General features: G+C 38.8%; 1 protein-coding gene across 1 annotated transcript in view; it reads right to left on the bottom strand.

Annotated features, from left to right (window-relative positions):
* Nucleotides 1-696: 696 nt before the first annotated feature.
* Nucleotides 697-12,434, bottom strand: part of TXNRD2 (thioredoxin reductase 2) — a 51,611-nt gene continuing 39,873 nt past the window's right edge. The window contains exons 13-17 of the mRNA XM_067539858.1: nucleotides 11,914-12,009; nucleotides 11,570-11,662; nucleotides 9,905-9,976; nucleotides 7,870-7,967; nucleotides 697-4,741 (exon numbers count right to left, since the gene is read on the bottom strand). Coding sequence (XP_067395959.1) covers nucleotides 4,618-4,741; nucleotides 7,870-7,967; nucleotides 9,905-9,976; nucleotides 11,570-11,662; nucleotides 11,914-12,009 — 483 coding nt within the window. The 3' untranslated portion in view covers nucleotides 697-4,617. The remainder of the gene's footprint in view (nucleotides 4,742-7,869; nucleotides 7,968-9,904; nucleotides 9,977-11,569; nucleotides 11,663-11,913; nucleotides 12,010-12,434) is intronic.

Here is a 12,434-nt window from a genome sequence, read left to right as displayed (position 1 = left end):
CAGTAAGCTGAATGATGTTTTCTTAAGGTGTACACAAGATTAAACACCGTTAAATCAGCTGCGTAATACCACAACACTGCCAGGGCCTTTGTAACGTGTATGTTTCTCATGGCAAGATGATTGACAAGAGCTACAATAAGGTGCTGAAAGGAATATTTCACCTGACTCATCAAACTTCAATGTAAAGGATTAGAACTAAGAAGAGCTGACAATATTGACTGAGTGACACAAGGGAAATATCATTAGATAGTTGATGTTTTATGGACAGAACAGCTCAAAAATTTTAACCAAGTAATTACACCAAAATGTGTATGTGCTGCCTTGCAAAAAACCTCAAAACCCTGTTTTTTTAATCCCCCCCACTATAATTTCAGTTTGGTGCCAGAAACACTGCACACATGTGCATGCTGTGCCTTTTTGCTAGAACAGCATTAAGAAATTCTTGTATGCAAAGCTAAAAACCAAAGTTCCCTTAATACAGAGAACACTGAGTCTGCTTGTCTGTGATTCCATGTTCAAGGCTTTTAATTTTGTTTGGCTACTATTTTTAGTTTCCCAACCAATCAGCATCCCACCGACAGAAACATTAGAACAAAAAGGCCTCACTTTTAACTGATGACCACTAGGATGAGGTTTTCAGTAAGCACAGTAAATTAAGTGCATGTAAATTAAGTTAAGCAAAGACACTGCAACATATTCTTAAAAAAAAATCATTTATTTGTCCATAATGTAACAATAAATATCAGGATCATATATCTATTTAATAAGGATCCAGCAATTCTCAGACTTGTCTACTCCACTGCGTGGTTTGACACACAAGCCATCATTAGCTGGCATCCTGAGAGGGAGCCTGACTGCGTGTGTTCATTTAAACAAACATTTTCACTTACACACAGAGTAAATAATTTGCAGCATCTATCAGACTTTTCACTAGCCAGGCTGATTTTATTACAAAGGGCCATCCCTGGACAGCACACAAGGAATCTACCAGGAAAATAATATGAATCCAAGTAGTTTTCAGTTACTCTGCCTCGCTCTTGGTTCTGACACATCAGTGTTTTGTCACTATGAACGTACATTGAGATTTACTTCAGTGGACAACACCTTGTAGCCAATGAGGATCAGAGCAAGGATGCAATTTAACATGCAAGATCAATTTTCATGGAGTCTATAAAAACCTATATTGTGATTCTAAACCAGAGACAATAAATTTTTGAAAACAAAAAAGGCTCCACGAAAAGGCTACTTTAGACAGTGATGATGTGGATTAATTTCAAACCCCACATAAAATCTTGGACAGTTTCCCACCAGATCTCTACTGGTTGCAGTATAGCAAGTTGTTTTTTCTATTGGCAGTCTCATGATAGTTGTGATATTAACTCATCTCACCTAACAGGCCTCTCTTGGCACATAATGCAACCTATGAGGTCCACAAGTAGGACAGAGTAGAACAGTATCATGGCACATGACCGAACCAGTGGTTGCCTAAATAATGCAGGCAAAAGGGAATGAACAATGCTATGGCATAACAGCTCATGAGAAAATCTCACACATATACCTTATAACCAGTATTATAGGCTTCTAGCTTCTCCTAGTAAGCTTTTTACAAACTGAAATGCACTAGGTGAAGCAGATGCTATATCCTATCAGCAGCAAAAGACCAAATAGGTTTTGGTCTGAAATGCTCAACATGTAAATCAACTAAAATATTTTGAATGAATTTTAAGTTTACTGTAACTTTTTTTCCCCCCCCCCCAATTCCTCAAAAATGTACAGAGATGTACTGGCTCCAATATTATATTTCCACAGGATGTCCTCTCTTACCAGAGGAAATAGGGAGTTTTTGACTGTACGTATGTTATGCGTGTGTAAACATGACACTTTCAAAGCATTTTTTATGGAAGGTGTAGCAACAAAAAGGCAATAGACCAAATACATTTTCATTCCCAAAATGTTCCCTTTAACCTGCAAGTTCATAGACTTGTAAGTACTGAATCAAATAAATCAACAGATGTGATGAGAAATGCAGAATGCTTTCATTAAGCAACACTGTTTCATTGCACCACTCCTCTCTTTCATGGACTACGCAAATATAAATCCTGCTTTGAACATGCGACTCTGAAATTTGTAATGTAAGGAACCACAAATCTGGGAAGCAACTTATCCATAATTTGTGTCTATGATGTTCTTTTTAGGAAAAGCAGCAATGGCTTTGAATTGTACCTCGAAACTCTAGCATTGTGAAACCAACTTAGAAATATTATAACCCATCATATACAGGTTTTGCTTTTATGTTTCTTGGACAGCAGTAGGGAACCTATTTGCTCTTTCTGCACTGCTGGGATATATTATCTGCTTCACGTAGACTATCAAGACTTAATACTTTTCTAACACATTTAAGATTGACAGTATCAAACTTTGGAAATGATGCAGTTAGAACCAGTACAGGGTGGTGGGGTTTTGTTGTTTTTTTTTCAAAAAGTCAGATCTCTGAAAGGAATGTATTTTAATACCACCTTGCTGATGTGTTGATAAGTACTATTACCTTTGTTTTGATAAGTCTGCTGAAGCGTTAGAATTTTACAATAGCTTCTGTAGCATGTGCTGTACAGTTCTGGTAGCAAGATATATTTTAAACTGAAATTAAATCTACAGATGTGATGCCTATAGTATAACCCCAGTGAAATAGTAAACTAACAATGTCTTAAAATGGACAATCTAAGAAAAAAGTTCGAAAGATACACATAGCAAACGGTTCTTAAAAACTTCGCAATCAGCAGAGCTAGATGGCTAGGAAACTGTCAAAACCTATTTGCAGAAATATTGCTGTTTAAAAAAATAGCATGAAAGACTGGCTTTTATTTAGTCTTTCAATCATAACAAATCCCTTCCCTTCCCACATGCACTGGTTTAAAGGGTCCTGAGTAAATATGTGATTGCACTTATCAAAATACAGTATTAGCAATAAATTGCAACTTGAAATTCTGAGGTTTTGGGTTTTTGTTTTGCATTGGTCAGGCTACCTATTTAACAGTGGTTGGCAAAAGCAGCTCTGCTATTGAATTTCCATCTTTTTTTATATTGCCATATGTTAGTCTGCATCTCCCCCTTCTGGCCAATGTGAATAAGAAACAGCTCACACTAGGTAAATGCTTTCTTCCTACCGGAAGTTTGGGCAATGTGCTGAAAGAACAGTTTGCAGACAGGTATCTTCAAGGTGAGCTCTGAACAGGCACATCTCCTTTCTGGTTTTATTTGTAAGATACTGCAGTTCAGATCCCAACTCCCACAAGCTAATTGTGAGAGTTACAGGAGTTTAGTTTATTAATGAAAATCTATAAAAAACAAAACAAAACAAAAAAAACCCACAGATCATATAAACCAGACTCCAATTAATGTCAAATGTTTGAGCTATGTGAACAGCGCGCACACAGCTTTCTATATTTCTGTGTTCAAGTGCAATTTGCAGTGTTGCCTGCAGTTTGGCAATGGAGCAGTAATGTGTGTGACATGCCAGTTCAGTCTGAGCTAAAATTAATTGGCAATTTAAAAAACGTGCAGGGACCCCAAGCTCTTTCTGTAAGTGTTTAAATGGCAAAAGGTCCTCATTGCTAAAGGAATTCTATGAGCTTCTACAATGACACTCTCTGCCTGTGCGGACAATGAACTCACCCAACAGCATGACAGCTCTAATTGTCACTTTACATTCTCTGCTCTTACCAATTCCGGTACATGGTGCATTTCCCTGGAACACTGAAGGCTGCTTACTTACTGCTGCATGTTTTGGGATGTGTCCTCTGTCAATGAGCATTGACTTTGAACTCTTGTGATTACCACCAGCAACGAGCCGTCTTGCCAGAGCTGAGAAGGAATTATTGCCCGTGTCTCCTACTCACTATAAAGACCTGAATGATCTGGGCCCTTGGTTCAGTTCAGTGAGATTCGAACATCGTTCCTCATGGATGAATTCTTGGGAGGGGAATATGGGGGGGGGAGGGGGGGGGGGAGAGAGAGGGAGGAGGATGTCAGTAGCAAAGTGTTCTATTGGGAAAATTCTGACTTTGGAAGTCATACATACGCTGTCAGAGAGCTGGCATCCTTGAGAGCACATTGCAAGACACCTCTGTTTGATAATGCATTTATCTGAGGGTTATGCATCCAAGTGGATTAATTTGCCATAGGGTGGGAATGGTTAGTGGTGTGATAGTCATCATTCCTGTAACAAAGTGACATCTGTTTAAGTTTCATATGGCTGTAGATGCCAAGTGATGGGCAACAGACTCATTTTGATGTACAGAAAATGATGATTTTCTCTAGCTCCCAGCAAGACAAAGGATAGTACAGGCACTTCAGAAGTGATACTTTTTAACATAAATCCTATTTCCCTGAAGGGTAAGAACTGAATTGATTTTAAAGATGTGTGTGGGCAGTTCTTTAGGTAGATACTGTATGGCTAGGATTGTAAAATTCACTTTGTGTTGTCTACTGAAGGAGTGATATCTGGGAAACCTTGAGCTGCAGAACTATGATTACCAAAGCTGTATCAGTTGAGAATGCTCTTTTCCTTCTCAATTCTCCTGTGTGCTTTTAACGTCTGTCCAGGGATTGTACTTAACCTCAGCAACCTGTGACCTTTGCATCCAAACCAGAGCGCTTTGTGATACGTAACTTGGTTACTTCCTCAGCACAGGTAGGGTGAATGCCAACTGTCTTCATCAGCTGTGTATATGTAGCACCACATCTACCAAAAGAAAATGAAGAGAACAAAGTCATACTCTGTCCACATAACACATCTGTACTGGCACAAAGCATCAGACTGGGTTTGCCTTATTCTCTTTTTCTAGAGAAATAGCCAGTGAAGGAGTTATATTTAAAGCTATTGTCCAAAAAAGCAAATCAGAGACAATTACCAACACAAAACAATCTACCAAGGTACTAACATTGTAAGCATTCAAGCATTTACCTTCACAACACTGTGAGATAGGGAAGGTTTATTATTCTTGTTTTTATAGATGAAGAGTTGAGGTGCAGAGAGATTAACTCATTTGCCAAAGGTCACATAGCAAGTGTGGTAAAGCAAGGAACTAAACCCAGATCTCATGAGTCACAGTCCAGTTTTTTAACCTCAAGATTATCTTTTCAGGCTGGACATCAGGTTTTGCTACTGAGGTACACATGTAGGAAAAAAATCATAGTTTGAATTGCAGGCAAAATCCAGCTGGAAGAAAGATGAATACTAGAATGCCCTCTCATTATATTAGAGGGTATATGGTGCAGTTTCCTGTAGTGCAAACAAGAGAAAACTTCTCCAAAAGTACATAGAGTGTATCCACGATTTGCACTTCTGCACCTGCCAATCCTACTTGCTTAATTCCTTCAGTCTTCTGACCACAAGAGGCTTAGACCAAGATGACTTTTAAAAGATGTCTACATTGCAGCTAGGAGTGTGCCTTGCAGCCTGGATACCAGACTAGTGCTAGCTCTGTGCGATCTATCACACTAACATAGCAGTGTGGCTGCTGCAGAACAAGCAGCGGCTCAGGCTTGTCACCCAAGTTCAGACCAAGGGGGTTGGGTGGCCTTGGACTTGGATGGCTAGTCCGAGCTGCCATCTCCACACTGCTATTTTTAGCATGATGGCTTGAGCAAAGCTAGCGCAAGTCTGCCTTCCCGTGCTGAGAGGCACACTCGCAGTTGCAGTGTAGTCATCCCCCAAATGTGCTACTATTCCTACCAGGTCATTTTCTGAAAATGCTGCAACATGAGCAACTGTCTACATTTAAGAATCATTTCAGGCTGTTGATGGAAAAGTGTTTTTCCCATTAGATGCATGATAAAAGAGGAAGAAATCTTTATTAGTCTCTCATATGCATCCAAGAATCCCTGCAGGAGAAAAATCAGCACAGATCACAGATGTTACCAGAACACAGATTTTTTGGGGGGTTGAGTTGCGGGGGGACGGATCAACATCCTTTTAAATGGGGACTAAAATAAGACAAAGGGAAATGGCAGTTCATACTTACTACATCTATATTCTATGTTATAAACCCAAGATTTGTGAAATACAACAATACACCAGCCCCAACGTTTGACCTTCTGAAAAACCTGTTGCTTAGGCTAAAGGCAAGACAGAAAAGTGCTGCAGTTTCATGCACTTCCTTTGTATTGGTTATTTTGGATAAAACTTCAAAACAATGACATCCTAAAAAATGCAATACTAGCAAATGAACTACAAATATGTTGGGCATACTGCAGTCAATGATTTCCAAGATATTCCTCGCATGATATTTGTGGTTCTTCTGCCTTAATCCTTTCTACTTTTCTTTTATGCTAGTCACTCAGCAGTAAAAGCCAACAACTCCATAATAATATGGTAATGACATTAAGACAACTAGTTGACATCATCTTCAAGAAAAAGTTTCTCAGGGAATAGAATTTGCCTTCTTTATAAAATAGACTAGAGTTAAGACCTATAAATGTAGACATTATAGTCAACATTTCTGAAGATGCAAGTCAGTGATAAAGGGAGGAATGAAAAAAATCATTAAGGCACACCTGGGACCTAGCAGTGATGTTCTGCACTCTGAGAGAGGACACTAGGATGTTCTTCAGGCTAGGAATGAAAGGGAGGCAGTGGAAAGCAGTGGACTCAATCCAAAAGGAGAAAGTGCCTCAATATCTATGAAAACACAAGCTCTCATTCTGCATTAGACCAATGGTTCACTTAATCTGGTATCCTGTCTGTCTCAGTGGCTGGTACCAAACATTTCAGGTGTAAAATCTCCAAATAATAGGAAATTATGAAATAATTCCCTCCACATAGTTGAAGCGTCTTCCTCACCTTCTCGTTTAGTAGCTATCTTATGCTCTGAAGCATAAGAGCTCATATTGGGTGACCTTTCCAGGCAATGAAGGAGTTGTCTAGTTTCATTTAAGTCAGATGATGGTTAGACTTGAATCAGGATCCAGAAGGTGGCACATTTAAAGGGCAGAAAAATGGAGGAATCCTTTGGAGAGTTGACTGGTAGATGGAGGCCCCTCATGGAAAACACATGAAAGTGAACTTTTTTTTAAAAAAAAGAAAAGGCTTGTGCGGATTTATAAAACAATTTCCTCTCTGTGGGTGGAATAGGGATGTAAAATACTAAATGGTTAACTGATAAGTATTAGTCTTACAGTTAAGACTAATACTGATCTGTTAACTGGTGGTTCAAGGGTAAACCAGTGGCATGGGCTCTCTGACTCCATGGTGACAGCATCGGGCCATGGCAGAGGCAGCTATGCTGCTGCTCCTGCCTGGGGAGGCCGAGACCCTGGTGCAGGTGCTGCGAAGCACCCTGCTGCAGAACACCGGGGACCACGGATCCAAGATGGGGGGGTCTTCTTGTGGACCCAGGCTGGGGGCATTACCTGGGGGCTGAAGATAGAGGATAGGGTGTGTGGGGGGGACACAAAATTATATTGGTTAAATGGTTAATCAATATAATTTTAATAGTTTAAACAGGTACACTCTTAAACAATATTTACATCCCTAGTGTGGAATGCTGGGAAAGACTTCTCTGTCATTCTTTGAAGAAACCAATGTTCATAGGTGGATGCTCAAGTTGACTTTTTGGTGTAACAATGTCTGGCCAACCGTACAATTTGCCTCAGTTGTTCCTTAGCCATAGCCATTATTTAATTTCTTTAACTAGGCCAGTATATCATAACGAAGAACTACTGTATTTTAGTGAAAATGTGTGTAACTACATGAAAGTAACATAAAACATAGATTCTTTATAGTGTTGCCAAGATTCAGCAGATTCTTTTATAATTTTACACTAAATTAAAAAGCAGGCTTTAGAAGCTGAGATATTCTTTTGTACTTACTTTATTCCAAGAGCAAATCCTTGAATCACTTCGCCTGCATTTGGTCCAATGAAATGAAGGCCAAGGATCCGTTGCTCTCTTTCTTGTAAGCACACCATCTGAATGCAAAACATCACAGAGAGAACTTTTCTTAGAAAGTCTGAAGATAGGGCATGAAGCTGGATAAAATGGAACTAGCCTTCCCCAAGGCCCCAGTTCAGCAACCTATCCCTAGGGGCAAAGCATTTAAGCACAAGCTTAAATCCCACTGACTCCACTGCAATTTATACATGGGTTTAAATGGTTTGCTGAATTGAGGCTTTAATCCAGATTCCCAAATTTTAGGGTTTCTCTGTGCCACATCCTGCAGACTTCAGGGAGCCATTAGTAAACAATTATTTAAAGTAAGTGACATGCTTTGAGGTTTGTCATTTGGATGACATCCTACAAATGCCCTTGGTGATCCAATACCCATTCTAGCCTAACATCATTTTGACCCAGATTGGCCAATTTAGCACTTCTCTGATTGAGATACAGGCTGATTACATGAGGATTCCTGGCAGCTGATTAGCTGAACTTCCAAAGATGGCCACCATTGACTACAGGTCATCCTGTGTCATTATAATTCAGTCAAAAAACATTTATGGAAGCCTGTTTGGCTAGGTACATTCACCATATATGCAAGATGATTTATTTATTTATTTATTTTAAATAAATAAAAGTCTAGCCCAGGAAGGAGCCAAGAGTGTTGCATCTGCTGGTTGGTAATTAGGAGTGTGGAGGCCTGACTCACTGAATGCTCACCTGTGTTCCAGAACAGTGTCGGAAAGTGGATTATACAGGACAGCATCTTTGTCACTGTTCTTAGCGTGAAAGTGCTATCTCCCTATGTAGCTGAGAATCTTTATCAGGCACTGAATCTCCACAGGTCTAAAAGGCTCTGCTAAACCTGCCAGCCTGGAGCGTTAAAGGTTGCATAAGGACTGTAGATTCATTCATCACTGCTGTATAACAGCAGTACTCCCGATAAAACATCTCTTAATATTGAAAAGGATTGTAAACAACAAAAAACTCCTCACAGAGGTTCAGAGGGGTTCAGGTACAGAGTCAACTGTAAGTTTAATGTTTATTCACTTGTTTTGTGAGAGAGTTTAATAATAAGCAAAGTGACTCTTAGCAGATATTATATCACTGCCATCTTGTCCTCAAATACTGCACTACCATTACCACTATCTAAAGGTAATAGTTTAATGATACTTCGAGTCTTATGCTGGAAGAGAAATTGACAATAGCAATCTAGCTATTTTTACAGGTTGCATTTGACAAAATGTATAGAGGGGAATTCCTTCAACTATCAATGTCTGGCATATTCTAGCCATAGGATGTTAGGAGCATAATACTTTGAGATGGACCTATCAGGTCAACACATTCATCCCACTGCAAAGGCAGAAGTTAGTTCCCTAACATAATATGTATCAAATATTCCACTGATTCTACACTTCAACCCAACCAAGCTTCTTTGCTACAGTCAAGTGTGTCTGCAAACCTTCTGACAATCAGAGTAAATGAACTGTTCCAAAAATGAGATTTGCTTCAGGTCTGAAGCTCTGGTCTAAAACAGGGACATCTTTGTGCCTCTGACTGTATGCCACAAAATTAAATGGCTTGTTTATTAAGGACAAATGGGACAACAATTCAAAGATTACATTTAGCTGATGAAGAATTGCCTCGCTTGTCTTAAAAAAAAAAAAAAAAAAAAAAAAAAAAAAGCGCACAATAATATCCTGATCTAAAAGAATATTAAAAAAATTCCCTGCTCTATCAGCAGTGACACCTCCTAACTCGTAAACATTTGTCAAGTGCTTTGAAGAAGTAGTGTTATGCAACGAATATCAAAACTGTGAAGCTATGACTAGAGAAAAAAGGCTGTTGATTGGGAAAAGAACCCATCAATTTTGAGAAAGTTTTTCCGCAATCTGACAAATGCTTCTTGTTCCTAAGGTAAAATATAGACCAGATCTCATTTTAATAAAAGTAAAAAGTTCTGAACACTTACCTTTATGTAACACTGAGTTGCATCTCTTTCAGTCACAGTAAATTCCAAAGGTTTATAATATGCATGGTATACCTGATTGGGGAAAATGCACATAAAGATTCCTTTTTAGAATATATAATTCTATAACTACGAGACATTTGGCATGACCACCATTATTACTATTATTTTATAAACCAGTGTTGAATTAACAGAAAAATAGACCAAGATGGGTTTATAACAGCATTAGTTAGTGGGCTAGATTTCTTTTTAAATCTTACAAGATATGCAGTTACTGATAAAACGTACACATGGAAAGCATGACCAAGAGCTGAAAACATCTTTCTTATAGAAAGCTCAGCTATTTATACTGGACTCCTCCCTTCCCTTCCTCACCCCTCCCCCCCCCCCAAAAAAAAAAAAAAAAAAAAAAATCAATCAGATTACTCATTTCTAGGGTCCTGAATTCAAAGTAATCATAAGATTTTAGTTTGGTTCAGACTTCTTTTGACTAAAAGGATAGGGAATTCCTAAATTTTTGAGCACATGAAAAACCATAAGCTTCTCCAGATCTGTAATCATATACTGCAGGGAGAAATGAAAGGGTAATTTTTGCAGACTGCCTAGTAATGATTTTTGTGACTATTTACCTGTTAATTTTGCCTGAGGTTCCAATTTAAACTACTCAATTTCTTTCTTGTATGCATGTGGATGTCAATATATCAGGTTCACCTATAGCCATGGCTAAATCAAATGCTGAATGCAAAAATCAACTGCTTGGAAAGAACAATTACTCCTTCAGGTGGTGCTAAGACCCAGAAAGCAATACATTACAGTTGAAGTGATAAAACCACTAAAGCCTGATTCTGATTTCAAAGCATAAATTGAATTTTGGGGTAACTAAAAATGTATCAGTAACTGACTGCACATGACCTAGAGAGCTGCCAATTATTGCAGTTTCCATTTCCACAACATAAAGAATTAGACCTAGATGACTTTTCTATGAAGACTGAATAAAGATACCCCACATTTCTTTTCCAAAGTGGCTCACTGAAATCTTGAATTGTTATAATAGTGCAGCAGTTGAAACAATGATTCTGAACTTCCTCACCAGCAATGGTGCATCACAATTCACATGCAACTCACCATGGTCTACGTGGATGTGAATATATTTCTGAAGCAGTTTTATTCCCCAGGGTGCAGTACATAAGTATACCAGACCAGTGTATTTTCAGTCAAACAAATAGAACTATAGCATAACCCTGTTTACCTGGAAGTTCTAGGGGACATCAGAAACCTTTAAGTGAATAAGGCAGCTGTGTAGCTAACTTTGAAGACAAACGAGATATAGCAGTTTCATTTAATGACTGTTGCCCCTTATAGCTCATTAAAATAGTAATGAGGTTTTAACAAATATCTTTACTGTCAGATTTTATTCTTTTTAGCACACTGACTTCTAGTTTCCCCAATCATACGTTACACTACCTGCTTTTGAAATTGAATTCCTCGGCTTCTCTGGAGCAGTTACGTTCAATCTTCCGAACCCATGTGGTGTAGTAGTTTGTGGATCTAGACCAATGGCTATACAAAAATCACTTTTACATATTACCATAATTTCCACAGGGGAAAGTTCCCATCTCTCCATGCTGAAACTAAGTCCTATTTACACAATTAAAAATCTTTTCATACCTCTATGTTATCCAATCCATAATGTTCCACTGCCTTTTCTTCTGACAGTCCTACACAACTGTATTCCAGAGGAGTAAAAACTGTAGTGGGTACCTGGCACATCATAAAACAACTCCAAATGTTACTGTCGAACCATATAATGAAGACACCCCTTAGGTATTTAGCAGCTATACAAATGGGAGATTTGACAGGGAGACTTTTGCAATAGAGACACAAGTTCTAGTTTCAGTGCACCTAGTCTGAAAAGCTGGATCCCAAATTACAAAAAACGATTGTCTATTTAGTAGCATGTCAGGTTTTGTTTTTCACCATTATAAATAATACTGAAAAAAGTAATAACTCACATTGTCATAATCCATCAGTTCTGAAGACTGGCCAAACAGACGTTGAGACAGCAGCTTTCCTGCAGCTATTGCTGTAGGCGTTAGTTCAGGGCGCCCCTGAGAAGAGATTTTAAAAAAAGTTTGCTTTGGCCATCGTTTTCCCTAATAATGGCAGCTAGAGAGCTGCAAGAGCTTGGGATCCCAACTCAGAAGTCTGAAGTCCAAACACAGCAGTGAATACTCACGGATTTGTCTCATCTAGGATAAGAGGTTGTGTTGGAACGTGTGAGCTAACATGTCCTAACAACACAGCTTTAAGTTCTAGTCAAGATAAGCCTGAAGAGTCTATCCAAGGGCAAGGAAACCATGAGGGGAAAGGGACAGGGGAAAAGTCTGCCTGGAGTGGGGAAGAGATCAAGAAGATATGGGGGGAAGTGAAGAGACAATAACTGGAAGATTTTCTCTGAGGTAGCGCTGATGTTTTATAAAGGACCCTGGCATTTTGGTGGATCCAGATCCCATCTAAATTTAATACTTCTCAG

Source organism: Emydura macquarii, unplaced genomic scaffold (genome assembly GCF_026122565.2).
Source record: "Emydura macquarii macquarii isolate MOO-44397 ecotype Brisbane River unplaced genomic scaffold, CSIRO-AGI_Emac_v2 contig_554, whole genome shotgun sequence".
In the NCBI taxonomy this organism is placed as follows: Eukaryota; Metazoa; Chordata; order Testudines; family Chelidae; genus Emydura; species Emydura macquarii.
The sequence above is the reverse complement of the archived record's forward strand: the minus strand, read 5'-3'. Positions and strand labels throughout refer to the sequence as shown.